The sequence below is a fragment of the Convolutriloba macropyga genome, chromosome 5, assembly GCF_964194025.1.
Source record: "Convolutriloba macropyga chromosome 5, txConMacr16.3, whole genome shotgun sequence".
NCBI lineage: Eukaryota > Metazoa > Xenacoelomorpha > Acoela > Convolutidae > Convolutriloba > Convolutriloba macropyga.
Window position 1 is genome coordinate 74,030,413 of NC_134472.1, and position 27,826 is coordinate 74,058,238.

At 37.0% G+C, this 27,826-nt stretch overlaps 1 protein-coding gene across 2 annotated transcripts in view; it reads left to right on the forward strand.

Moving 5' to 3' along the window:
• LOC142339635 (uncharacterized) overlaps positions 1-27,826 on the forward strand; it is an 86,629-nt gene that overhangs the window by 17,212 nt on the left and 41,591 nt on the right. For both annotated transcript variants that reach the window (XM_075389816.1, XM_075389817.1), the window contains exons 6-10: positions 7,091-7,778; positions 12,944-13,080; positions 13,238-13,432; positions 13,932-14,035; positions 14,291-14,579. In XM_075389816.1, coding sequence (XP_075245931.1) covers positions 7,091-7,778; positions 12,944-13,080; positions 13,238-13,432; positions 13,932-14,035; positions 14,291-14,579 — 1,413 coding nt within the window. The remainder of the gene's footprint in view (positions 1-7,090; positions 7,779-12,943; positions 13,081-13,237; positions 13,433-13,931; positions 14,036-14,290; positions 14,580-27,826) is intronic.

Genomic DNA, 27,826 nt, shown 5'->3' on the forward strand with positions numbered 1-27,826 from the left:
AAATTGAACCACCGCTTATACAAGCAGTCTATTCTCTCGGGGGAAACAGTGCGGCTGATAAACACCCGAATTGCCTCCAGCAAGCACCAACTGCAGACAATTGTTGTCAACAAAAAGTCTTTATCAGGATACGACGATAAGCGCTATATACTAAGTGACCACGTATTAACACTTCCCTTTGGCCATAAAAGTCTTCGTGAAGAAATTTTCTTCAAAATGATCGAGCAAGATCCCGATTGGGGTTATGAAAGCCAATCCGAAATCGAAACAGACAGCACATACTCCACCAGTCACTCACAACATTGAAGCAGACACACACACAAACTCAAGCCCTCCCGACCCAGGATTCAACCAACGAAATTATAGCGAGGATGAATTGAATGAAAATGTGGTAGATTTTGACAATTTATCAGAGTTTTCAGACAGTGGTTCTTCTACGGATGAAGCTTGCGATGGATTTACTCTTAGTCAAGCGATAGAAGATTCAGATAGCAGCACCCAACCTCCAATCACACTTGATGAACAACCGCCAGCCAACCTCCCAATAACAATTGAACAACAAAATCTGCAAGATGAACCACCTACCAAAAAGAGAAGACGAGCAAGAATCATTGAAAGTACTAGCGAAGAGAACTGAAGAACCAAAACAAAACTAAAAGTCTTGTCTCATCCTGTATTTGTACCTGTATTGTCCAAAAAACACTGGCAGCCGGGCTTTATGGCCCAATTGGCTTTTTAACAAGTGAAATTTGTACCGTCCCCCCTTTTTGGGCTAGAAATTTCTAGTGTAGTGAGAGTTTGTGATGGTGCACGCGTGAAGTGTGAGAAATAGTGAAAGGTGTGGTCCAACGTACCAGGAGGGGTTGAACTGCCACAGCGTGTGACAGAGCACAGTTCTTCCTGCTCATATCAGACTGTATCAAAATTCGTTTTTGCAACAAAATTTGTGTCGCAGTCAACTTATTCAGTCAGCTTTTCCGCTGCCATACATGCAGGGTTTCTCTTATTATTGTTTTACAACCAATAAAAGTCAGATAAAAGGACCGGATTTTTTGAAAAAATAGTTCCTACCCAATAATCCGGTGCATAAAAATTTTTTTCATACTTAGTTGTTGCGCAGGGTGATGTGTAGTTGCCCTTTTGCACCCACTTGAACAACTCGATCTTGATTGTTGAAAACTGCTGGATTCTTACACTTGCCACAGTGGCAAATGTTCAAGTCAATGACACTTCTGTTGAGACAAAACACCACCCGGCGTAGGTTTCTGATTTTTGCTTGAAAAACAAAATTTTCTCAGTTCCCGACACAATTTCATAATGATTTAGATAAAATGCTCCAAGTTTAAATAGAAAGCTTTAATTTAGTGACTAGGGATCGAAAAGCAACTTAGTGTGGGTTTTTTGGTATTAACAAATTTGGTATTAACAAAGTTTTTTTTTGAAAACTTACGTGAGTAGTAACTTTCTTGAACCATTGCAATTGGATTTCAGCTGACTCGTGAAGTTGTCGGGGGCAACTGGTTGGTTAGTGGAGTTTTGGCACAATCTATAAAAAAATCTATGGATCCATTTTGGGTTTCATTAAATTGGAACCGCCTCCCTCCCTCCAAACTGCCCCCCCTCCCCCCCCCCCCCACACACACACATGTACACAGACATACACAAACATGCGCACACACGCACACATATACAAACATGCACACACCTTCCTAATCCCCAACACCCCCCGTTAGTATTGCTTATTATTTGCAACCCACAGGCGCTCGTGCTATATGATTTCATAATGACTTGCTTTGTTGTAATGATCAATACATTGGTATAGGGGAATGAAAACATAATGGGAGGGGACTAGAAAGAAAAAGAGCCAGTTTTTTAAAATACCAAACAAGATTTTTGAATATTACAGGGTTACTCACATCTACCTATTCACACTGCTGAGATGATTGAGACACACCAAATCCGGATGAGGAAGCCGATTATCTGCAAAAGGGGTGACAACTTATTTAAAAAAATGGCGAACTTTTATATTCTTTTATATTGCTAAAAGATTGTTAGATCAATTAAACTATTCAATAACTACTTAGTGCTTTATTGAGCATCGGGTGATGCACGGAAATTTTACACTGAAATTTAAAGTGTTTTGTTTAGTAAAATTCCCTGATACAAAAAATGAAATTCGCCATTTTTTAATCCGCGAATCGGTCAATGCAGCATATGATAATTAAAAAGAAATAGAGTATAAGCTACGAAAGATAAAGTTTTAAAATATAATCCATAAGCAAAGAAGGACGCAAAGATACATAAAACTAACGATAATAGGGACTACTACTCAGCACTGATTGGAATTGAGAAATGATTGTTTTTCAGACTATCGAAATTTTCAGACAGTTTTTTTGGCCCGGGTCCTTTGTTTTTTTAGCCAAAAATGTAAGAAAAACAAGTTTCCCCAGTTCCCCTGAAACCCTTTATTTAGTTCCCATAATCTTGAATTTTTGATCTGTCGGCAACTTTTTCTAAGATCTTGCCGCGAAAACCTAGTGGGGGGGACAAAAACCGAAAAACCAGAACATTTTTGGCTAAAAATTGGGTTAGGTTTTGTTAAAATCGGATATATGCACACTCAGTTTTGTAGCACTGGAGAATAAAGCAGCGAATTGACATGAATTACAGTGTATAAATATGTCACGCTAACGCGCCTCTGTCTGACTGCGCAAGAATAAATGCGGGGAAATGAGTAACATTTGCAACTTTTGCAAAACAATATGAACTAAATTCAAATGGCCGAGGTATTATTTAGACGAATTAATAGATATAAAACACTTGAAACTGGAATAAAATCTAAAAAAAAACAAGGGGGACAATTTTGGTAATGAATGATTTCTTCCTTTTAGGTCATTGACCTATTAAATCGCGTTGCAAAAAGTGTCCGTCCCCCCCCCCCCCGTTGTTCCTCTAGTCAGTTCTTTTTACTACTCATGTGCGATGAAATGTCTGAATCATTCGGTTATGCAAATTTTTTTCAAGGCAGACTATACTTTTTCTTAACTTGACTGTTTTTATAACTATGACTATTCAGCTCTCAGAATATGGAACTCATTCAACAGCTTGATAACTAAAAAAAAACCCCTAACCAAATAGATAGTATCGGGCAAGGGTGCCCTCACATGGAAATTTCTCCAACTTTTTCAGGAAAGAAAATGCTGATGTACCTCCCTAAGACCCACCTGAACCAAGCGTTAGGAAACTAAACAGAACACAGAAAGGTTCATTCTGAAAAAGTTATAAAGGATTGAGCCGCCATGTGCATCACTAAATGTGACATACATTTAGTTCCAGAGCATTATCAACAGTTTTGCATAGAACACTGTAAAAATTGGTACAGTCAGAACGTGCTCATAATGAGCTTTCTCAATGTGAGATCTAATTACCAGGAAAATTACCGATGGGGGGAGTTTTCCTATGCAAGTTTTTCCATTTTTTGAGTAAAAAGAAAATGCATATATACATTAAACCCACCTAAGTTACTTGTCTGGCACACCATTTCGGACGATTTGCAGCCCAAATCGACGTTTTATAGCTTACTCCAGCTGCTGTACCACTACTCGGGGTGTCTAACTGGGGGCAAATTTATTGGCCAATTCCTATAAAATGGGTTAAGAACCGACTCTAGTACAGTTTTTAGCCCTGTCGTACGCTTTATGTCAAAAATGAACTTATTCGGTGCTTTCTACAATACTTTTCAGAGGAAACAAGGTGCCGTACCGAATGACTCTAGAGGGCAGACGCACGCACCACCTCTTGAGTGAAAACTGAATTTCTAAATTCTGGAAGACGTTATATAAAGAATGCATTCAGATTCTGCGTTAGACGGTCAATTTAAAACACTAACTTTTACACTCAAAAAAGAAGTTTTACTATCTCACCATATCTCCGCAGATGCTGCTATGCGCTTCATGGGGCCAAGTTGTGAGCAAATTTACTGGCCATTTTCTCCAAAATGGGTGAACAAGAGAAAACGCTCTTACTACAGCTTGTAGCAGTGCTTGAGATACTCATTATATAAAAAATGAACTCAATCGGTGCTCTCTACAAGAAGTAATTGCAATATTAAGGAACCGTGCGAACTGACAAAGAATATATTGTTTTCACCACTGCAGAGCCGAAATTGACCGCCTAAAACAGCTGAAATTGATATCAAGTCAAATATGGGGCACTCCACACTAACCTGGTTTTCTAAAACACTAATCTTTGTTTGATAAGTCGGATGTTTTGTTGAACCGAAATTTGGGTGACCCAGAGACACCTGAAAACTTTACACCTAAATAACTTCTTGAACGGGCCGGGCCGACGTGAGAAACCAACAATACAATTCAAGCAAGAGGGATCACTACCAGCAAAACTCCCCTATGCCCGTTCAGTTTGGTACAGTAGTTCTGGAAAAATAATCAAACAAAGCGGAGCTCGATTTTTTGGCTGATAAGACACCCAAATTTCTCGCAAATTATTGCAAAACGACTGAAATCTGAGCCCCGTACGTTTTTCTGGACGCCTATAAAATCCACTCGGTAGTTACTGGACACCGAAACCTCTACTGCAATGTTGAAAAGTTGACACCTTGCCATAAAGGCCAGGGTGTTTTGTTTTGACAAAAAAAGCCATGAAATTTTCTGAATTCACTAAAACTGAAAGATGGTTGAAGTGCTGAAAATCTATTGTTTCAAATAGCGTCATGGACCCAACAAGGATCAGTAACGCCCTGTACAAGAAATAGTACTAACAAAGTTATCTGACGAGTATCTAGCAAAGTGTCTGCGTGACTGGCAATTGCATGAAACAATTGGACTTTGAAGAATTGAGACAAATTTTGTTGAAGCTGACTCATTTTGAGGATTTTCTAGAAGTTAAAAATAAATGCTCAGAGTGCGCGCTCATCGTTAAAATTTGTTAGTTATTCTTTTGATGTATCTCAACAAAATTGTCGAGATTAACTTTTAAAAACTAAAATAGTCTTTCAATTTAGAAGTAAACTTCTGTCGACAACGTTGTCGTTTCGAGGATACTTTTTCTTGCCGAGTTTTGTGAAGAACAGACGCTCAAAATATGTCATAAAAGGCTTGAAAAGAGTAAATTTGAGGCTCGCTTCACTCAACGCATTCAATAATTACATTTGCACAGTTTTTCAAAATAAAATGTTTTGAATACACGCATAGTGGATAAAGTGTGAAAATATCGAATTTTAATGTTTTTGTAGTCACTTAATTGATATCAGTTGGTGCTAACAAAATGTTTTATTGATTGGCTTCCAAAGTGTTCCCCTGACTGATGGCTGCCATTACCAGTTGAGGTTATCAGGAAATTTTTGTTGAAGGCGTCCTGCATTTTTTTGGATTTCTTTGAAGTTATACAAAAAAATGCTCAGAGTGCATTCCTCGCGAATGCTTGTGAATTGCTTTTCGATTGCTTGTAAATTTACTTGTGTATTTCAGAACATTTTTGTCGGGATTAACAATTGAGAACTAAAATGGTATTCCAGTTTAGAGGAAAAAATTTCCCGGATCCACTTAACCCTTAGCTTGCATCTTTTTTTGTCATTTTGAGGATACTGATGAATTATAGAACAGTCAAAATATTTGGCGAAACTGGCTCGAGTATTGAATTGGAGGTTTATTGAGCTAACGCAATGAATAATGACAATCGCGCAGTTTTCCAAAATGAAATGTTTTAAGTACACGCATAGTTACGAAAAAAATGTGCAAATTGCGGATTGTGTTTTTCTAGTCTTTTCGATATCAGTTGCTAATGCAAATGTTCGATATCACTAGCAAATGTTGTCTTGATTTGATTTTTAAGTGTTTGCTTGACTTGAGGCTACTTGAGGTAATATTTTAATTTTCGTTGAAAATGGCCTAAAAATTTTGGATTACATTGAAGTTTACAAAATGCGCAAAGTGTACTCGTATAAGCTTGTACATGCTTTTATTTTGTATCTCAGAACTTTTTTGTATTTGAGAATCTTTTTTTGTAACGATTACCAACTGAAAACTGATATCACTTCCTTTATATCAGTTAGAACGAACGAAATGTTGTACTGTGCACTTTATCGATTTCGAATGTCCAGTTTGCTTTCCAAGTTATTGAAGCTGATTATGCTCGGCGAGTACGCGTTGAAGTTTTGCTTCTCTATATTCGCAAGGAGAACACACTGACAAATTATCGCCGACTCACTCTTGCTATCGGAAATGAGAGGCGAGTAGAAGAATTAACTATGCAACTATTCGCGAAGTGCAAAACAAGACAATGAATTAGCAACAGCTAATTTGTTTGAACAGATAGTAGTTAACAAAGCATGTTAAGTAATGGTTAAGTGACTCTGCTTGAAGTCACTGAGAACTTCTGGCGTTCATCGAGAACCGCGAAGCGATTCGAGATATTAAGTCAGAATTTAGAGGTGACTTCTGCAGAGTTTTTTAACCATGCTTAAAACACACAACGCGCACGTTTTAAAATGACGAAAGTCAACGGAAGTCAACCTCTGGCTAAGTAGCAACTTCTGGCATTTTAACTTCTGTCACTGCAGACTTTCGGCATTTTAATATGTGCATGTGAGTGTTTTAATTATCACTAGGAATGAAAGTGAACACTAGTCAAAGCAGATGAATAATTTATATTTTAAAAGCACCTCCATAAATTAAGTGCAACTGTACATATGGGGTATGTTTGACAGTTGTCTTGGATAGCTCCTGATTAGTGATTGGAGGACCGACTTAGACTTAAGTTTTTACTTGACAAAAGTCATATCAGTGGGGCCGTTATCTTGTAAGATCTTTTGAGAAGACGGTTTTCTTGGAAGTCTCTTGCAAGATAACCGTCCTCTTGAAAGATCTTGCAAGATAACCGTCTTTTTCATGGCTTTGCAAGATAATCGTCATTTGCAAGAGTCTTGTAAGATCTTGAAAGATAACCGTCTTTTGCAAGATCTTACAAGATAACCGTCAAGTGTCCGATGGTATACGGACGAAAGCTACATTAAGTTGAAGGGACGAGCTTCTTTGCCTGTAACAGTAAGCGCTTACTGCTATCATTTGTTTAGATCTTCCCGGCAATGGGTGACTCAACTGGTCAACCGAATGGCTCTGTCGAGGATCTGGAACTTTTTGAGCTGTTAGAGAAAGCGGCTGATACATCTGGATGTTCGAATGTGTCAATGTTACTCCAATACATAGCCAGCAACCCCTCAATGGCTAACATGCCTACTCATCAACCTCAGAGAAGTCTAACTTCAGAATTACAACTTCCTCAAGACTCAAATTTGCATAATGGATTTCACAGCGCTCTGAATGTGAATAAGGAAGCTCTTCAGAGTAATCATTTGGACGTTTTCAGCCATGAAAATGCGGCTTCTGCTCCGGAGCCAGCCACTAGTTTCATTGAACAAGATTTAGAACAGGCCATTGCGGAAATGGACCGGGCTTACAGTCCAGAAAGTGAACGAATCCCAATTAGCCCTAACATTATTGCGCCACAGCAGTTGTTCAACGATGAAAGCTGCTTTGATGATACTATTGCAAATATTTCAACAGAATCAGACCCGTTAGAAACAAATGGATGTGATGTTAATGTAAACGATTTTGATAATGACGAAGTATCTGTGCCTTCGAAGTCTGATAACCCGATAGACTTCATCGGCAGTATATCTTCTACCAGTGATAGTGTGGTTGCAGGAAGTATTGTTCCCGTTAGATCCTCAACGCCTCCTATGAGGAAAGTTGCTTCAAAAAGTAAGAACTGTTTTTGAACCTTTTGATACTCTAAACATCAAGTACTCTTGAGCTCTCAAAGTTAATGTTTAATCGCTCCCGAACATGCTTGAAGTAATTATCGTGGTCGTGTGTTTGCATTATCGTGTAATCGTGGTATGCATAATTTTTAAAGTCCGTTCTGTTTTTGAATAATCTTACTGGCTTGAGCGGTTTGACTTTTTAGTGACTTTTTCACGCTTGAGTTTACGCTTGAACCGTGAATTTAGTAGTGATCTATAAGAAGCTCTAATGACCTACAATATACAACCCTCCCCCTCCCCTATGTGGCAACACGCTATAAGTGAATCGTGTGCCCCAGCCAGTCAGCCTTCATCCAATTCATCCAGCCTGGGTTCTTTTGTTCAATAGCCGCCCTAATCTTCTCAGCCGGCTATTATAGTGGCCCTATTTTAACGAGAACGAGCCGAAGAGTACTGGAAAAGCTCTTTTTTTAAATCAATTTCATTGGAATGAATTTTGAAGCAGGAAATGAAACGCGTGAAAAAATTTGATTGCTTGCTGAGCAAAATTGGAGTGAAGAGAAAAGAGAGGTTTTTTTGCTCATATTGCTCTCTTGCAAAGAGCGAGAAATTGAGATGTGAAAAAAATTGAAGCAAACGTTTTTTTTTGGTTCACATGTGGCTTTTTAGAACTTCTTTTAATAGCCGCGTCCTCAATTCCAGGCGGCTATTATAGCGCTCCTAATTTTTTACAATTCAGAGAATTTGAATTGTATTGGGTTGCTGTGTTTTTTTTAAGATGTGTTCACACATTTTTCAATGACTTTGATCTTTCAAAACGGGATAAACAGGTAAAGCCGAGTGGGCATTAAGTTTCATTAGAGGCCCAAAGTGGGCGTTAGTAGTCCTTCAAGTGCTTGCAGAGTGTTGCAGCTGCTGGGATGGCCTCAATTCAAGGTTAAAAGGTCATTTTTAGGAGTTTTGGGCTCAAAATGGTGCAATTTTTCTCGTTTTTTTGTGATTTTTTAAGTTTCTTGCTTGATTAGTCTTAGGTTGAATGAAGGTCTTTTTTCAAAAGTTGATGAAGGTCTTTTACGAGACAAAAGTACTTGTTTTTTTGCGTTTTTCCAGCTTCAGGGGCCAAGGAATCTCCTTTTAGGTTTGATAATAGGGCACTCTATAGTTTCTAGTAATAATGGAGTGTTTTTCAACATTTTAATGTCTCGAATTTAGCCTTTTTTTTGGATAAAATCTGAAATTTTTTTGAGGTTTCCGAAAGTTTTTGTCAATTTTTGATATTTGTCCATTCTCAAGAGCCAAGAAACCTATTCCACGGTCTGAAAAAAGTTACTGCATAGTTGTTAGTTTCAATTGATTTGTTTTCAACAATTTAAACTTTTGAATTTTGAAAATTTTATGTTTTTAAGTTTCTTTAAAACATTTGTCTTTTTTTCAGTTTTTCTTGCCTGAGTATCCAGATAACCTCATACAAGGTTTGATAATATGTTATTATATAGTTGCTAGGGGTAATTTAGAACGAATTTCTGTTTCTTGAAATTTGAAATTTTTTATAAAATTTTTTGCCTATCGATCTATGAACCAATAAATTTTTTGAAGGCTTGGAATTGTTTCACTGGATAGCCCTTAGAGACACTAGAATAGTTTCTTAAGAAATGATTTTTAAGATATTATCACAATTTTCAGCAACATTTCATTAAAATTTCAATTGATATCATTTTTTTTTAATTTTTGAAATTTTTCGAGTTAATCGATCTTCAAGGGCCAGTGATTTTTATTATATAATACTATTCCAATTTCAGAAACAAAATTAGGTTTTGAACATATTTTTGAATTAGGTATATTTAAAGGGATCAAATTTTGCCTTAGAGGGTAAAAGCTTCAAAGTTTTATCAAAGATTATATGTTTGTTTAGTTTGTTGGATTGTTTGTTTCTCAATTTTTTGAGATGTTTTTGTTACTGTTTTGGCTGGCATTGTTGAATTAATCTGCTGGTCAGGTAGAGTATTTCTAAGGTTTTCATTCAATTCTCTGAATTGTATTTCAGGACTTGTCTGTTTTTTTTTACTTCGTCTAACAGGTTTTTGTTTCGTCTTACCCTTACTTCTTGGAATTGACTTTTTCAATGACTTACCTCACTCAAAAAAATGACTTCTGAACTCACATAGTAAGTCATTATGTAAAAAATTGAACGTACATCTGAGGGTTTCAAATAATATACGCCCACTAAGTTGAGGGGGCACAAACGGAAATGATCATAATTTTGAAAAGCCCTATTAGGGCTTTCTCCTTATAGAGCTTATGTGTCATAAAAATGGCAGTCCAAAGCTGACCCAAAAAGTCTAGTGGTCTATTAAAGGACTGCTGGTCGATCCGCCTATCTAATCTCTTGATTTGTTTCAAATCATGGAAGGCCCCAAGCGTCTATCGCGGCTATTTTCCCGCAATATGCCGGCTATGTTTATCAAATTTTATTGTCAAGAGGTTTGATTATAATGTTTTATTGTTTTGTTGGTTGCTTTGATAGGGGTTTGAAATCATTCGGTAGGTTATATGTCTTTTATGCTAATTTAGAGGTTTGCGTTTATTTGGCTGATTTTTTGGGCGAATTTAGCGATTTTTTTCACATTGTTTTGTTTCACTGCTTTGAGTGGGATTGGAAAAGAAGCCTATCTTTTATGGAGTGTTTTGATACAAATTGTTACGGTTTCGTCGGTATAAAACATTTTATTGAGAAATTTGTGAAAAGATAGAGAATTTTGAAACTGTTTTTCTCAATTTTCAGTTTTTGTTCCCTTCGTTTACAATCTTAGACAGGTTAAAGTCTATTATAACCTGAAAATTGTTTTGCGAGCTTTTCTGTACTCTTATTTGCTTGAACGAACTTATCCGTGGCTCTATATGCCCTTGTAATGTTACAAAACATGTTATTTTTCTAGATTTTTAATTTGTTTTCATTAGCTTTTTTTAATGAGCTGACTTGACATTTTGGTTTTTTTTCACATGAGTGGTTTAAGTATGTACGAATCATTTGACGGGTTAGTGTTATTGGCAGAGCCGGCTCTTCAAGTTGTTGCCGGAACTCTTTCGGCTATGTTTTTACAATTCAACGGCTTTGAATTGTAATGGAACGCCTGTCTTTTTTAAAGATCTGTTCATAAATTTTCATAGTTTTTGAATATGGATAGGAATTGGAGCAAAGGGCAAAGAAGGGAGTGGTATTGTTGGCGTGAAAACTTGAAAATTAATTTGAAAAACTGTTCATTGTTCATATGCCGCGTTTTAACTTCTGCTATCGCTTTTTTTAATCCATTCTAGGTCTTATGTTTTGTTTAGCCAATGAAAGTTCTTTGAGTTGCAGAATAGGATTTGACCTGCTTTGTTTTTAATTGCTCTCAAACGAAGATTTTAGCAATTATATTAGTCCCGTCGGTCTTTTTTATGCAATTTTTCGTATGACCGATTTTTCATCTGACGCTTTTGACTTTTTGTCCTCAGAAATGGGATAAACAGGTAGCGCCCAGCGGGCATTAAGTGCTCTTAGAGCCTTTCAACTGTTTGAGCTCTTTTGGAGACTTATACTTATGGTGTAAAGGGCGGTTCTTAGAGGTTGAAGACCCCTCAACTGTTGAACCCCCCCAATATTTCCCCCTACCCCCGCGCTGTTACTCCCACCCAAATGTTGCCCCCCATCAGCCCTCAGTGCACCCCCCCCCCCCCCCCGTTTGTAGCTGCTGACGAACAACCGCTAGCTAAAAACACGCAAATTTATACTATTTTGCATAATTTCTTGCAAACTTTGTGAAAATTCTTGATATTTTTTAATTTATATTAGCCCTAGGTGTCAACAAACCTCGTCTAGGTTTTAATAATAGGTTACTGCATAGTTTCTAGTGGTAATGGAGTGGTTTCAACATTATAACATCATGAATTTAAGCATTTTTTTTTACAAGATGTACAAAACTGTTGCACCAACGACCATCAGCCCTCGGTGCACCCCCTCCCACCCCCCCCCCCCCCCCACCCCGTTTCTACCTACTGACGAACCACCGATCGCTCCAATTGCTAAAAACACGCAATTTTTCACTAATTTTAACATTTTTTTTCTAGCTTTTTTAAAATTTTTTAAATTCTTTCAGCTCTAGGTGTCAAGGAACCTCCTCTTGGGTTTTATAGTACGTTAATGCATAGTATCTAGTGGTAACGTAATGATTTCAACATTTTAATATCACAAATTTTAGCATTTTTTGACAAAACGTGCATTTTTTTTGCAAATTTTCTGACTTTTATTTTTCCTTATTCTGGTCTTTCCATACTCAGGGGCCGGAAGACCTCCTAAGGGGTTTGATAATAAGTTACTGAAAAATTTTTATTTGCCATGGAATAGTTTCACTTTTTGATGTCCACAATTTTTGGCGCACTTTTTTGATAAAACTTGCTTTCAAGTTTTCTTTAAAAAAATTTTGTCGTTTTTTTAGGTTTTTCAGTCTCAAGAGCCAAGGAACCTTCTGTAGGGTTTGAAAATAGGTTACTGTATATTTTCTAAATGTAATGGAATGTATTGCAATATTTTAACACCACAAATTTTTTTGACAATTTTTACCATTTTCATTTTTGACATTCATTATTCAGATTTTTGGAGCCTCAAGGGTCAGAAAACCTCCGTTAGGGTTTGATAATAAGTTACTGGAAAATTTTTTTTGGTCATGGATTAATGTTCAACTTTTTAATATCACAAGTTTTAGCAATTTTTTAAAATAAAACTCGCAATTTTTGAGTTTTTTGAAATTTTTTTGTCGTTTTTTAGATTTCTCTAGCCTCAAGAGCCACGGAACCTGTTTTGATCTACTGCGGGAATAATTTTGTTCGGGACTTAACTCGCTCTTTCTAATTGATGACCAGCTGAAATGCGGCACTAGATGTTTTAATTGCTGTCAGTCAAAGTTTGAAGCAATTGTTTTTATCGGATTGTTTCTGCCTGTTCCCCACCCCCAGCCTCAGTACGTTATGCATCCCCCCATAACATTCTCACGGCATGCTAGTTTATGTTGCCGTATTTTACGGTCTTTGGGCCATGTTTGCAAAATGCGTACTTAACATCTTGGCAGGTGGAACGTACAAAGTTGTCGCATAAAAATCTACGGCTCATTTCTTCATTTTGCTTAGGAATCGAGAGCTCAGCTGATACTGAGATGAACATCGATGCAGATGGTGACATTGAACCGGACCAGCAACCGGTGCGTAAAATGGAGCAGAAGGTTAACAAGGGCCTGTTCCCGGCGCTCGATTTCTCAGATCCAAAGGTATTCAATTTTTTGTTCCTCATATTGTCATTGAGCTGAAAATTCAGAAATATCTACTTGATGTTAATACTTTTGTTACCTAAATTTGAAGGCGTTAAGTGCTACTTGTTTCTTAAATCAATTTTGAAACTCCATTTTAAAAAGTTCGAGCTTTCAGGCGACGTACAACAAAGGAATGCCTAATGAAACGGAGCAGGACGAGAATCGAGATGTCGGCAATGGTGATTCCTATGGTATAGGCGGTGTAATGAATGCCAAATTAGCGGAGAAGTTGAAAACACTTGATGATGAAATTAAGAGATACAGACAAGAGAATGCTGCCATCGAACAGATCAGAAAAGAAAAAGAGAAGGTAAAAGCCTTATTGCCCAAATGGCCGACTGAAGCTTTAGCCGACAATTAAAAACGGAGAAATTTCGCATTGCTCATCACAATTCGCGAACTACGATTGGTCAACTTTTGTCCAGTATGAAAAGTTGTTGAACAAATTAGTGCATGAGCGTCCTGTTGCGCATATTTTTTTGGGAAGGTCAAATATAACAATTCGAGACGCGCCCCTTTTGCACTCTTTGTTTAAATGTCCTATGGGAAAATGGCGTTTACATTGATGTGCTGCACTTATATGGTGATCATTAATGCTCATTTATTATTTCCCTGGTTCCATTGAAGTATCATACTTGGTAATATAATATAAATTGTTTGTCATCACATATGATCTTTCTATGGAACCTGGTAAATAATGAACCGAAGAATCATCTACCAATTAAGTAAACTGCTTTTTCTCATTAACAGAATATTTAACAAATACTGACTCAATGCGATTACAAAGTCTGGTGATGTTGTCTTTTTAGAAGCTGCATGAGTTCAATATAGAAGTGAGCAGCTTCCAGAAGCAGAGAGACGAGGAGTTGAAGCGAATAGAAAGTTACAAACAACAGGAAACAGCTGCTCTCAAGTATGAACAAGATTTAACTTCACGAACAGAGCTGTTGAGTTCTAAACATGCCTCTAAATACCTTTGTCTTTGGAACCCTTTAAGTCATTTGTTTCAAACGGGTGGAGAACTCTTCCCACTGGCAAGGATTAAGCAAAACTTAAGTTAAAGAGGCTTGCCCTAAATTGTATCGGGGAAATTTTTTTTCCGGAATTGATCAATAGTTACCATGCTCTCAATAATCGTAACTGTCGAATGTTACATTTTATTTTTCAGAAAAGAACGAAAGGTTTTTGAGGAGGCACAGCGTGTGGCTAAAGAAAGCCTCACCAAAAGGGAGAGGGAAGAGGTGGAATCTTTGAAGAAACGGATCGGAGCCCTAGAAAGTGAATTGAAAAGTAAAGAGATCAAGTGGAAGAAAACAGTAGAAAGACTGAACAAAACAGTGGAGAGTCAAAAACATGAGATTGGTGAACTGAAGGCAGCCAATCAGCAGTTGGAGAGACTGAGGATTGAGCAGATGAAAAAACAGAGCACTAATGAGGCCTTGGCTAAGAAACAACAGGTGAGTTAAACTCCTCTTGTCAATGATCGATTTTCTTATAGTTGGTAGTTTGTCTTATTAATAGCCGCCGTCAGGCTCTCAACGGCTATTATTTAGGCGCTCTCCTGTTTTGTTTAATTTGCTTTACCTTTTGATCACGTTTTTCGTTTAACATAAGTCACGATTTTCACGCTTGACTTCTGACTTACTGCACTCAAATTCTTATTGCATTGAATTATGCAACGTGGTCAATGCTGTCAAAGTCAAAAAAGCAAAATCAAAAGAAACGGGATAAACCGATAAAGCCCCTTTATTAATTCATTGAGCATTAGGTTATTAAAGTTCATTAGAGTGTTTGCTTGCTGAAATTGGTGTTAAGCTTATTAGGTTTCAGTTTACAAGCTGAATTAAGTATAGTTTTAGAATCTAACTGAAACTGCACACCAAATTGGAACACCTGACCATGAAAAACCTTCTTTTTTCCTGTTTCAATCCCGATGTGCTTCAAGCGCGTCAACGATGGCTATTTTCCAGATATCTGCCGGCTATGTTTAAAACTTTCTTGACCATTTTTCCGTATTGAATTTCAGCGAGCATTCTGATTCTGTTGGCTTTTTGAAACTAAACTTGCTTGAGTACTGTCATCTGTACTGCAACACGAAGTTTGTAGCACCAATATTTGGCCTGTTGGCCTTTTTAATGCAAGTTTTCGTACTAACGAATTTTTGTCTGGAATTTCTTCCCTAGTTGGGCTCCCAGAGAATCCATTGCCACTTTTTATCTGATCAGAGAACATCCATCGATGGGAAAGCTCTAATTTTCTTTGCATCATAGAAACATCATCGATGGAATTTTACTAGATCATTGAAATTCCATAGAAATTTCATTGAAATTCCACCGGGTCATAGAAAATCCATCGATGGGATTTTACTGGGTCATAGAAAATCCATCAAAAATAGGTCCCAAAGACGGCAACAAATTGTCCGAAAAATCTTAAATTGGACAGAAAAACGTTTAAAAAAAAGGTCCGAAAAACGTCAAATTGGCCAGAAAACTTTAAGAAAAAGGCCAGAAAAGCGTCAAACGTAGGTCAGTCTTTGTCGTTTGTCCAAATTGGTCTGAATTGTCACAATTGGTCGGAACAGGTCGAAAAAAGCACGAAAAATGTCAAAAATTAGTCCAAAAACGTCAAAATTTGACCGGAAAAAGTCAAAAGAATGTCCGAAAACGTCAAAAGTAGGTCCGAAAATTGTCAAAATTTGTCGGAAAAACGTCAGAAACAGGTCCGAAACACGTCAAATTTGGCCGGATGGGAAACTTCTAATTTACAGAGGATCAGAGAAAATCCATCGTTGGAAAACTTGGAAAATCCATCGTTGGATCGTGGATGGGATTTCACTGGGTCATAGAAAACCAAACCTACTCTAATCTGTCAGACCAAAAGGGGGAAACCATAAATCGGAAGAAAGAAAATAACATCCATCCGATTCATAGGTTTTGAATTTTTTTACTCTTCCGGTCTCCTCTTCAATTCCTCAATCGGGATCTTCCAAAAAATATTTGTGCAAATATTCTGCCAATTGTGAATCTCGAACTGGAGTGGGTGGTAATACCCTGGAGCCAGATGAGGACAGAAGAGCAGATACAGTGAACTTAAAAGAGAACTATTTCTGCTAGGAACACGTGTTTTTTTCTAGGCTTAATAAACGAACATTTTTTGCATCAGACAACACCTACAATCGGAATATTCAATACTAAGTTTGGTTTACATTTTGAAACTCCTGAAACCAATAGGAATTATCAGTTTTTAAACTATATTTTTCTGCGAAATTAGCAATTTTCTGAAAGTACTTTCCTAGGCTAGATAGACTAAAGGTTCTTTTCTCGCTCAATTTTGATATTCTGTTGTTGAGAACAAAAATACTTTGAGTAAAATAATGCTACCTTCAGATTTTCTAGCCAAAAAAGTTTTCCTTTGATCTTGTGCGTGCTGACGCGCACAATTATGCTTGGTAATTCTGCCTTCATTTTCGAGTGCAGCTTAAAAATCAAAATTAATTTAATCAGAGTTTGTAACACTCCTACCTCTCTAATTGAGTGCAGGGAAGGCGAAAAAAAATCAAATTTCTACTGCCTCCCTCACTGAGTGCATGAACTACCGAACCGACCACCATGTTCGCTGTCTGGCTGACAGGCTACCGAATAAGACGAAAAGGATAAATTTTGTCTCGATTTTTCCAGATGCAACATCAGTTTTATTTAAGTTTAACAATTTCTTACAACCCTTCTACCTCACTGAGTGTAGTCAAAGCGAAAAATCCATATTTCTGCCTCTCTCGTTGCGTGCAAGTACGTCATCGACACTTTCTGGCCTCGATGTTGCTGTCTGGTTGAAATTTTAAAAAAATTATGCAAGTTTTATACAATAAATCGATATGTAAAGGAATTTGCAGAAAATATTGAACAAGCTTGTTCAAAGTGGTCGAAAACGGAACAAATTGGTATTGCATAAATCTCGCAATGAAGCAAATCGTAACATACAAAAACTCCTTAACCATGTCTTGAAATTGTTAAGATTCTCATATGATTCTTCTTTTGAACCCTTAATGGATTAAGCCCTTTATTGGATCGTTTCTTCAGTGGCGTCGAAAAATTCGACGAATGCTCAAACAGGTATTCCCTCTTCGGAAAATGGAATGAAGAACTGAATTGATCTGTTAGAGTTTTGTTTGTTATTATTAAACTTCTGAAAACTGTTCGCATTTTTGCTTCTATAAGCAGCTTAGTAAAAAAAAAGGTTGATAAATTTTTTGCCGATTAAAAAATTAGATTCTGAGTATAGAGGTTGAGCGTTTTTTGATTGAATTGGTCTCTTCCATCTCCTTATCAAAGTTTTCTGCTTTATCTTCGTGTACTCCAGTGGTTAAAACGTCAAAAAATGATTGGATTGATTCATTTTCTAGCCTAATTCATGCAATTTTTTGCTTCTGTAAAGCTGCGGCAGATCTCTCATTTATTGAGCCTAGCCTGTTAATACTTCCCCTAAAAGCTGCCTCGAATGACATAGCCGATGAAGAGAAAAGGGGACCGAAGCGCTGATTCGGAGCAGGAAGATATTCAGAGAATGCTTATGAATGGTTTCCATCCTTTCTTCTCTCAAAAACTTGACCACATTCTCGCAAAAGCCCAGAAGTTTTTTGGGCAGATTGTATCTTTTCGTTCCTGCTCGACTCCAATAAAAGTCTTGGCCCTTCATGAAGTTCACTGATTGTGCAGATTTTTGTTTGTTCGGTTTCTGAAAAAACCAGGAGCGACAAAAAAGCCAATTGAAGTTTTCATTAGCTTTAAATTGAGACATTTGATCAAGTTTCGTTATTCCGCTATTGTAAACTTTCCTTTATCGGATGCATAAAATTAAGTCCATTTGAATATTGATTTCTGTTTTTGCACTGCCAGTAAGACTTTTGGTGAGCCCTGTAAGATTGTGCGGAAAGCAACATAAGAGCACAGTGCATGTAATCGATTGGTGCAGTCGAAGGTAGTTCGTGTTCAATGTCACTAGTTGCACTTTCTCATTTCAAGCCCGCAACGTTTAATCCACATCTGTTGAGTCAGCAAAAAGCACGTGGCTCTCGTGGACTTCAGGCTCATGAAATGCACCTCCTTGGCCAATGGCATAAGAAGTGTGAGTACTATCAATTTTTTTAACCTACAACCAAGCAGACATGAGAACCGTTAAAACTATTGAACGTGCACCTTTGCAAAATATGGTATTCTGCACCCAAGTCTGCGATGAAAAGAAAAAGCTTGCATGAAATAGTTGAATCTGTGATAGAGCAATGTATCGCGCCCGAGAGTTCTGCATGAACTTGGTGATTAAAAAGATTCCAATTGGGGAAAACACTGCAGCAAAAAAAAACGAGAGTATTGTAATTTTTCTTGACATTATCAAAACAGGTGGAAGATCTGCCACTTGAAGCCATTTAGCCCAATGTTCCCTTTTAACCGTCGCTTTCTTTATGGTTACACCATTCGTGAAAATGACTTATTTTTTGTTAAGACTATTGTCGGTATTTCGGGCAGGTGGAGCAAGATCGAGCTCCAAAGCACTTGGAAAAAACCATTATCCAAAGCAGATCATAGTTACTGCTGTCGAAACTAACCATAGTCCAAATTTGCTGTATCTTTCGTCCTAGAATTGAATCGATATGAGCACGAAAATTCAAAAAGCAATGTGTACCTTTATCGCTAAAATAATGAAACCGCTGATTTTCAGAGATGCTTCCTCAATTTTTCGGAAAGGAATTTTCAGTAGGTAACAAATTCTTTTCTGTAAAACAGTTGAGTAGAACATAGTGATATCGATTTTCAGTCAAAGGTACAGCATCGCTGACTGTAATGCGGATATTATTTTTATAAATCTCGGGAGGGATAAACCGAATTTGCTACAGAAACCGATGGAACGTCCTCCAAACTCTTAAGTGAGAAAGAAGGCGAGTCACAGAAACTATAAACTGGTACTAGTGAAGTACACATGGGCTACCATTTACTTTTATATCCCTACTGCAATCATGACTGCACTCGATTTCGCGAACATTTGAACTGCAGGCGTTTACTACTTCATTAAATGGCTGTAATTTTCAAAGTTCTTTATTAAAGACCTTTGTAATTAAACCACGCTATGATTAATCAGCACAAAGATTTGATTAAAAGGTGGCACTTTTAAGGTAACTGCTGACATGAATTGACATTAAGCATTGTCAAAATATTCCAATTGGGAGAGCTTTGAAATTCGTGCACGTTTGCCTAGAACTGGTTTGTTTTTGATGTTTTCCACGCCCAAGCCACCTCTCTTTTTAGCTTATTAATACTTTCAACAGTAATTGAATCAAAAGTGATGGTTTTGTTTGCAACAACACCAGAACTTTGACATCTGCATTGATTGAAAGCAAAAAAATTGTCTCTATATTTCACAAAACTCTCCGTTGTGGTGTTTTTTCGAATGGGTCTCAAAAATCCAACACCACATCTGGTATGCTTTACATGAAGCCCAGAAGAGAACGAATAAAAACTGTTCGGGCTCTGATTTCGTCTGAAGCAGAATACACCAGGCGATATCGACCATTGTGATCGTTATCAATGCAACAAATATTTTGCAGTTCCCTATAACTAGTACAAAGAATGCCATGCGTTCTTCTTCAGATATCATATTGTCCGAGCTTTTCATCAAATAGTCGTTGGCTCTTGGGCTTTGTGATGGATACAGCTGGCCGGTCTGTGGTTTCAACGAATCTTTTTACTGCGTAGGCGCCTCATTGCGACAATACCACCCAGACCACTTGTTTAGGTGTTATTTGGAAGTGAAGGATTGCAAAATTTTGTTCGCGAAACCAGACTGCTAGCGGATGTCCTTTTGAAAACCAGTTCTCTGCTAAAATTAAAGAAGAATTGTTTTTAGATCTATGCATGGGAAAAATTTGAGTTCAGTACTTTATCAAAATTTCAAAGTAAAGATGGTCGATATCGAGAAAATAAATAGAAAAATACACGCAAAAGTGTTCCTATAACGAGACCCTGTGTCAAGTATTACACAACAAATTTTACAAATTTCAGGGTGTCATCATAAATCAACAACAAGAGAAAAGTAGCGTTATATTCAGAATAATTTTATATTTAGCAATTAAAAATGGAAGACTAATATTCAGTAACAACAAAATATTGAGTAGCAACAAATATTGAGTAGCTCATTATTGACTAATATTGAGTAGCAACAAAAACTTACATGTTCATGTAACGAGATTGTTGATAGGATCATCATTAACTGAAAATAACGCAACGAGTTTTGCGAGTTCTGGATTTTCAAGATAGAACAGGTACACCTGAATAGCAGCATATTCAAAATAGCTCGTCTTATTTAGCAATTGAAAATGAAAAGTAATATTAGGTACGACAATAGTGAGTTTAGTAACGAGGCTTAATTTGGTATTGACATTAAATTTTTGAGCTCATTTAATTTTCGTTAGATGCAACAACAAAATTGGATATTCTCTTGAGCCGAATTTCTTCCATTGTCTAAACTGATTTTGCCGATCTCATACAGTGAAGCCAGCAGTCCCCATATTTCAGTTGGAAAGGGCCTTGAGAACAGAACAAATAACATTTCGTTAAGTTATTTAAAAAGATTGTACAGCTCATATGCGCATGCTTAGTCTTAAATGGCTGCCTTCTGTTCTTCCGAATTGTTTACTCAAGGAGTCATAAATGTTTTCAAAAAATTTTTCAGTCAAAAAGAAGAATGATGTTCAAAAACATGAGAGAAAAACTGCTAATTTATTCCCTCTAATGAGAGCTAGGCCATTTAATGCAAAAATGATTTTAAAAAAATACCAAAAAACTGCTATATACTCTTGTAACAGTTTTTTCTGCCGAAATTTCTGATCGGCTTACTTTTGCTCTTTTGAGCGGAAATGTATGATTTTCAGGATTAGAGTTATCGTCTCTGAACTCCTTGGTGGGCGGGCTCCGGTAGAACTACAGACACTAACCAGATTTTTCATGCAGGCATTGAAGTGGTGCACTTCATGAGCGTTCCTCATTGCCAGACTTGCCGCACAGCATTTAAGCTCCCTAACAGTTTTAGTCAAAGTGTCTACGCGAACCTTTAATGAGACAGCTACTTACCTGAGACTTTTAACGGCTTCCTTTTCTTTGCTTTTTTGCACCAAGGCCTTAACTTTATCTGGTTCGCTGACTTCTTCCCTGCTCTTAAACTTTTCGGATTTACAGGAGTCAAATTAGTTCTGATAAATTGGTTGATGCAATATCAATCAATTCTGGTAATTGGCTGGGAACATTTGCCGGCTTGATGAACAGAGTCCATTGCATCTAACATTCCTTCCATTTGCAGTTACAGTGTTTCACTGAAATTTTCGCAATTACTTTTAACATCCTGCATTGTCTTTTGAACCATATTGCCATCAGTTTCGTGTAAAATGTTTAATTCGTTTTGGTGGCTTCAGGGACTTTCTAGCTGTGTTCTTTCTCGAATATATTATATTATTGACTGACGACTGTAGTGATAGCTCTGGGTCGTCATCTATTGCCAGATTAGAGGTTCGGGATTTGCTCTGACAACTTGTGTTACCTCTTGAGATTTTTTGGTTACGTAGAGAAGATGCCCTTGACATAACAATTTAATTTTTCACGTATGACTTTTTGACTCTGTGCAGAACGTTTCATTTCACATCAAGAGACATCAAAGTTCAAAAATCAATTGTTGCATTTAGTTTTATATTTGATATATATCGCCGTAGAAATGTCACTTACGCAACTGGCAATTGACCCGTAGACGCTATTGGTTTTAGAAGATGGAGATGTTTGTGGTATTGTGACATGCTCTTTTATCGCCGGGGTGGGTGATGGCAGAGGGGACCTCTGTTGTTTTTGACGAAAGGTTTTTGTACATGGTTTGTATGTTTTTTCTAACGATCTGTCAAAAATAACGGGTGCAGGAATTTTTGGATAATTTTTGCTGCATTTCCTTAAATTCAAAACAACGGCAAAAATTGCAAGCTGTGGAACACTAATTTCAAACTCTTTCTTTAAAGTACCACCTCCAAAACAGAAAGTTTAGAGTTTTAGCAGCCAAAAGTCAATGAGACGAAAGAAGTCTGTTGGAACGTTCCTAAACCCTTCAGTCAAGAGCGTTTGATTGATGCAGTTTAGTTTGGCAGGAGTAGCGTCAATGGAAAAACCGACAATTTCCTCTACCAAATTAATGTATGTTGTATCTTTGGAGTGAACCTCTTCATTTAAGGGTTCCAAATTTGACATGAATTCTTGGTAGTGCTTTTTGTATTTATCTTTTGATCCGTTATTGAATTTCCCAGCAGTTTGGCAGCATTTACACCTGAGCTCCCTCTTGGTGTCACCATAAATCAACAACAAGAGAAAAGTAGCGTTATATTCAGAATAATTTTATATTTAGCAATTAAAAATGGAAGACTAATATTCAGTAACAACAAAATATTGAGTTGCAACAAATATTGAGTAGCTCATTTTTGACTAATATTGAGTAGCAACAAAAACGTACATGTTCATGTAACGAGATTGTTGATAGGATCATCTTTAACTGAAAATAACGCAACGAGTTTTGCGAGTTCTGGATTTTCAAGATAGAACAGGTACACCTGAATAGCAGCATATTCAAAATAGCTCGTCTTATTTAGCAATTGAAAATGAAAAGTAATATTGGGTACGACAATAGTGAGTTTAGTAACGAGGCTTAATTTGGTACTGACATTAAATTTTTGAGCACATTTAATTTTCGTTATTTTCGACAGATGCAACAACAAAATTGGATATTCTCTTGAGCCGAATTTCTTCCATTGTCTAAACTGATTTTGCCGATCTCATACAGTGAAGCCAGCAGTCCCCATATTTCAGTTTGAAAGGGCCTTGAGAACAGAACAAATAACATTTCGTTAAGTTATTTAAAAAGATTGTACAGCTCATATGCGCATGCTTAGTCTTAAATAGCTGCCTTCTGTTCTTCTGAATTGTTTACTCAAGGAGTCATAAATGTTTTCAGTCAAAAAGAAGAATGATGTTCAACAACATGAGAGAAAAACTGCTAATTTATTCCCTCTAATGAGAGCTAGGCCAACTAATGCAAAAATGATTTTAAAAAAATACCAAAAAACTGCTATATACTCTTGTAACAGTTTTTTCTGCCGAAATTTCTGATCGGCTTACTTTTGCTCTTTTGAGCGGAAATGTATGATTTTCAGGATTAGAGTTATCGTCTCTGAACTCCTTGGTGGGCGGGCTCCGGTAGAACTACAGACACTAACCAGATTTTTCATGCAGGCATTGAAGTGGTGCACTTCATGAGCGTTCCTCATTGCCAGACTTGCCGCACAGCATTTAAGCTCCCTAACAGTTTTAGTCAAAGTGTCTACGCGAACCTTTAATGAGACAGCTACTTACCTGAGACTTTTAACGGCTTCCTTTTCTTTGCTTTTTTGCACCAAGGCCTTAACTTGATCTGGTTCGCTGACTTCTTCCCTGCTCTTAAACTTTTCGGATTTACAGGAGTCAAATTAGTTCTGATAAATTGGTTGATGCAATATCAATCAATTCTGGTAATTGGCTGGGAACATTTGCCGGCTTGATGAACAGAGTCCATTGCATCTAACATTCCTTCCATTTGCAGTTACAGTGTTTCACTGAAATTTTCGCAATTACTTTTAACATCCTGCATTGTCTTTTGAACCATATTGCCATCAGTTTCGTGTAAAATGTTTAATTCGTTTTGGTGGCTTCAGGGACTTTCTAGCTGTGGTCTTTCTCGAATATATTATATTATTGACTGACGACTGTAGTGATAGCTCTGGGTCGTCATCTATTGCCAGATTAGAGGTTCGGGATTTGCTCTGACAACTTGTGTTACCTCTTGAGATTTTTTGGTTACGTAGAGAAGATGCCCTTGACATAACAATTTAATTTTTCACGTATGACTTTTTGACTCTGTGCAGAACGTTTCATTTCACATCAAGAGACATCAAAGTTCAAAAATCAATTGTTGCATTTAGTTTTATATTTGATATATATCGCCGTAGAAATGTCACTTACGCAACTGGCAATTGACCCGTAGACGCTATTGGTTTTAGAAGATGGAGATGTTTGTGGTATTGTGACATGCTCTTTTATCGCCGGGGTGGGTGATGGCAGAGGGGACCTCTGTTGTTTTTGACGAAAGGTTTTTGTACATGGTTTGTATGTTTTTTCTAACGATCTGTCAAAAATAACGGGTGCAGGAATTTTTGGATAATTTTTGCTGCATTTCCTTAAATTCAAAACAACGGCAAAAATTGCAAGCTGTGGAACACTAATTTCAAACTCTTTCTTTAAAGTACCACCTCCAAAACAGAAAGTTTAGAGTTTTAGCAGCCAAAAGTCAATGAGACGAAAGAAGTCTGTTGGAACGTTCCTAAACCCTTCAGTCAAGAGCGTTTGATTGATGCAGTTTAGTTTGGCAGGAGTAGCGTCAATGGAAAAACCGACAATTTCCTCTACCAAATTAATGTATGTTGTATCTTTGGAGTGAACCTCTTCATTTAAGGGTTCCAAATTTGACATGAATTCTTGGTAGTGCTTTTTGTATTTATCTTTTGATCTGTTATTGAATTTCCCAGCAGTTTGGCAGCATTTACACCTGAGCTCCCTCTTGGTGTCACCATAAATCAACAACAAGAGAAAAGTAGCGTTATATTCAGAATAATTTTATATTTAGCAATTAAAAATGGAAGACTAATATTCAGTAACAACAAAATATTGAGTTGCAACAAATATTGAGTAGCTCATTTTTGACTAATATTGAGTAGCAACAAAAACGTACATGTTCATGTAACGAGATTGTTGATAGGATCATCTTTAACTGAAAATAACGCAACGAGTTTTGCGAGTTCTGGATTTTCAAGATAGAACAGGTACACCTGAATAGCAGCATATTCAAAATAGCTCGTCTTATTTAGCAATTGAAAATGAAAAGTAATATTGGGTACGACAATAGTGAGTTTAGTAACGAGGCTTAATTTGGTACTGACATTAAATTTTTGAGCACATTTAATTTTCGTTATTTTCGACAGATGCAACAACAAAATTGGATATTCTCTTGAGCCGAATTTCTTCCATTGTCTAAACTGATTTTGCCGATCTCATACAGTGAAGCCAGCAGTCCCCATATTTCAGTTTGAAAGGGCCTTGAGAACAGAACAAATAACATTTCGTTAAGTTATTTAAAAAGATTGTACAGCTCATATGCGCATGCTTAGTCTTAAATGGCTGCCTTCTGTTCTTCCGAATTGTTTACTCAAGGAGTCATAAATGTTTTCAGTCAAAAAGAAGAATGATGTTCAACAACATGAGAGAAAAACTGCTAATTTATTCCCTCTAATGAGAGCTAGGCCAACTAATGCAAAAATGATTTTAAAAAAATACCAAAAAACTGCTATATACTCTTGTAACAGTTTTTTCTGCCGAAATTTCTGATCGGCTTACTTATGCTCTTTTGGGCGGAAATGTATGATTTTCAGGATTAGAGTTATCGTCTCTGAACTCCTTGGTGGGCGGGCTCCGGTAGAACTACAGACACTAACCAGATTTTTCATGCAGGCATTGAAGTGGTGCACTTCATGAGCGTTCCTCATTGCCAGACTTGCCGCACAGCATTTAAGCTCCCAAACAGTTTTAGTCAAAGTGTCTACGCGAACCTTTAATGAGACAGCTACTTACCTGAGACTTTTAACGGCTTCCTTTTCTTTGCTTTTTGCACCAAGGCCTTAACTTGATCTGGTTCGCTGACTTCTTCCCTGCTCTTAAACTTTTCGGATTTACAGGAGTCAAATTAGTTCTGATAAATTGGTTGATGCAATATCAATCAATTCTGGTAATTGGCTGGGAACATTTGCCGGCTTGATGAACAGAGTCCATTGCATCTAACATTCCTTCCATTTGCAGTTACAGTGTTTCACTGAAATTTTCGCAATTACTTTTAACATCCTGCATTGTCTTTTGAACCATATTGCCATCAGTTTCGTGTAAAATGTTTAATTCGTTTTGGTGGCTTCAGGGACTTTCTAGCTGTGTTCTTTCGTGAATATATTATATTATTGACTGACGACTGTAGTGATAGCTCTGGGTCGTCATCTATTGCCAGATTAGAGGTTCGGGATTTGCTCTGACAACTTGTGTTACCTCTTGAGATTTTTTGGTTACGTAGAGAAGATGCCCTTGACATAACAATTTAATTTTTCACGTATGACTTTCTGACTCTGTGCAGAACGTTTCATTTCACATCAAGAGACATCAAAGTTCAAAAATCAATTGTTGCATTTAGTTTTATATTTGATATATATCGCCGTAGAAATTTCACTTACGCAACTGGCAATTGACCCGTAGAGGCTATTGGTTTTAGAAGATGGAGATGTTTGTGGTATTGTGACATGCTCTTTTATCGCCGGGGTAGGTGATGGCAGAGGGGACCTCTGTTGTTTTTGACGAAAGGTTTTTGTACATGGTTTGTATGTTTTTTCTAACGATCTGTCAAAAATAACGGGTGCAGGAATTTTTGGATAATTTTTGCTGCAATTCCTTAAATTCAAAATAACGGCAAAAATTGCAAGCTGTGGAACACTAATTTCAAACTCTTTCTTTAAAGTACCACCTCCAAAACAGAAAGTTTAGAGTTTTAGCAGCCAAAAGTCAATGAGACGAAAGAAGTCTGTTGGAACGTTCCTAAACCCTTCAGTCAAGAGCGTTTGATTGATGCAGTTTAGTTTGGCAGGAGTAGCGTCAATGGAAAAACCGACAATTTCCTCTACCAAATTAATGTATGTTGTATCTTTGAAGTGAACCTCTTCATTTAAGGGTTCCAAATTTGACATGAATTCTTGGTAGTGCTTTTTGTATTTATCTTTTGATCTGTTATTGAGTTTCCCAGCAGTTTGGCAGCATTTACACCTGAGCTCCCTCTTGCTAATACGACAATACCACCCAGACAACTTTTTTAGGTACTATTTGGACGTGAAGGATTACAAAATTTTGTTCGCGAAACCAGACGCTAGCGGATGTCCTTTTGAAAACCAATTCTCTGCTAAAATCAAAGAAGACTTGTTTTTAGATCTATGCATGGGAAAAATTTGAGTTCAGTACTTTATCAAAATTTCAAAGTAAAGATTGTCAATATCGAGAAAATAAATAGAAAAATACACGCAAAAAATGTCACTATAACGAGTCCCTGTGTCAAGTTTTACACAACAAATTTTACAAATTGCAGGGTGTCACCATAAATCAACAACAAGAGAAAAGTAGCGTTATATTCAGAATAATTTTATATTTAGCAATTAAAAATGGAAGACCAATATTAAGTAACAACAAAATATTGAGTAGCAACAAATATTGAGTAGCTCAATATTGACTAATATTGAGTAGCAACAAAAACGTACATGTTCATGTAACGAGATTGTTTACAGAGTCACCATTAACTGAAAATAACGCAGAGTTTTGCGAGTTCTGGGTTTTCAAGATAGAACAGGTACACCTGAATAGCAGCATATTCAAAATAGCTCGTGTTTTTTAGCAATTGAAATAGAATTCGTTATTTTCGACAGATGCAACACCAAAATTGGATATTTTCTTGAGCCGAATTTCTTCCATTATCTAAACTGATTTCGCCGATCTCATACAGTGAAGCCAGCAGTCCCCAT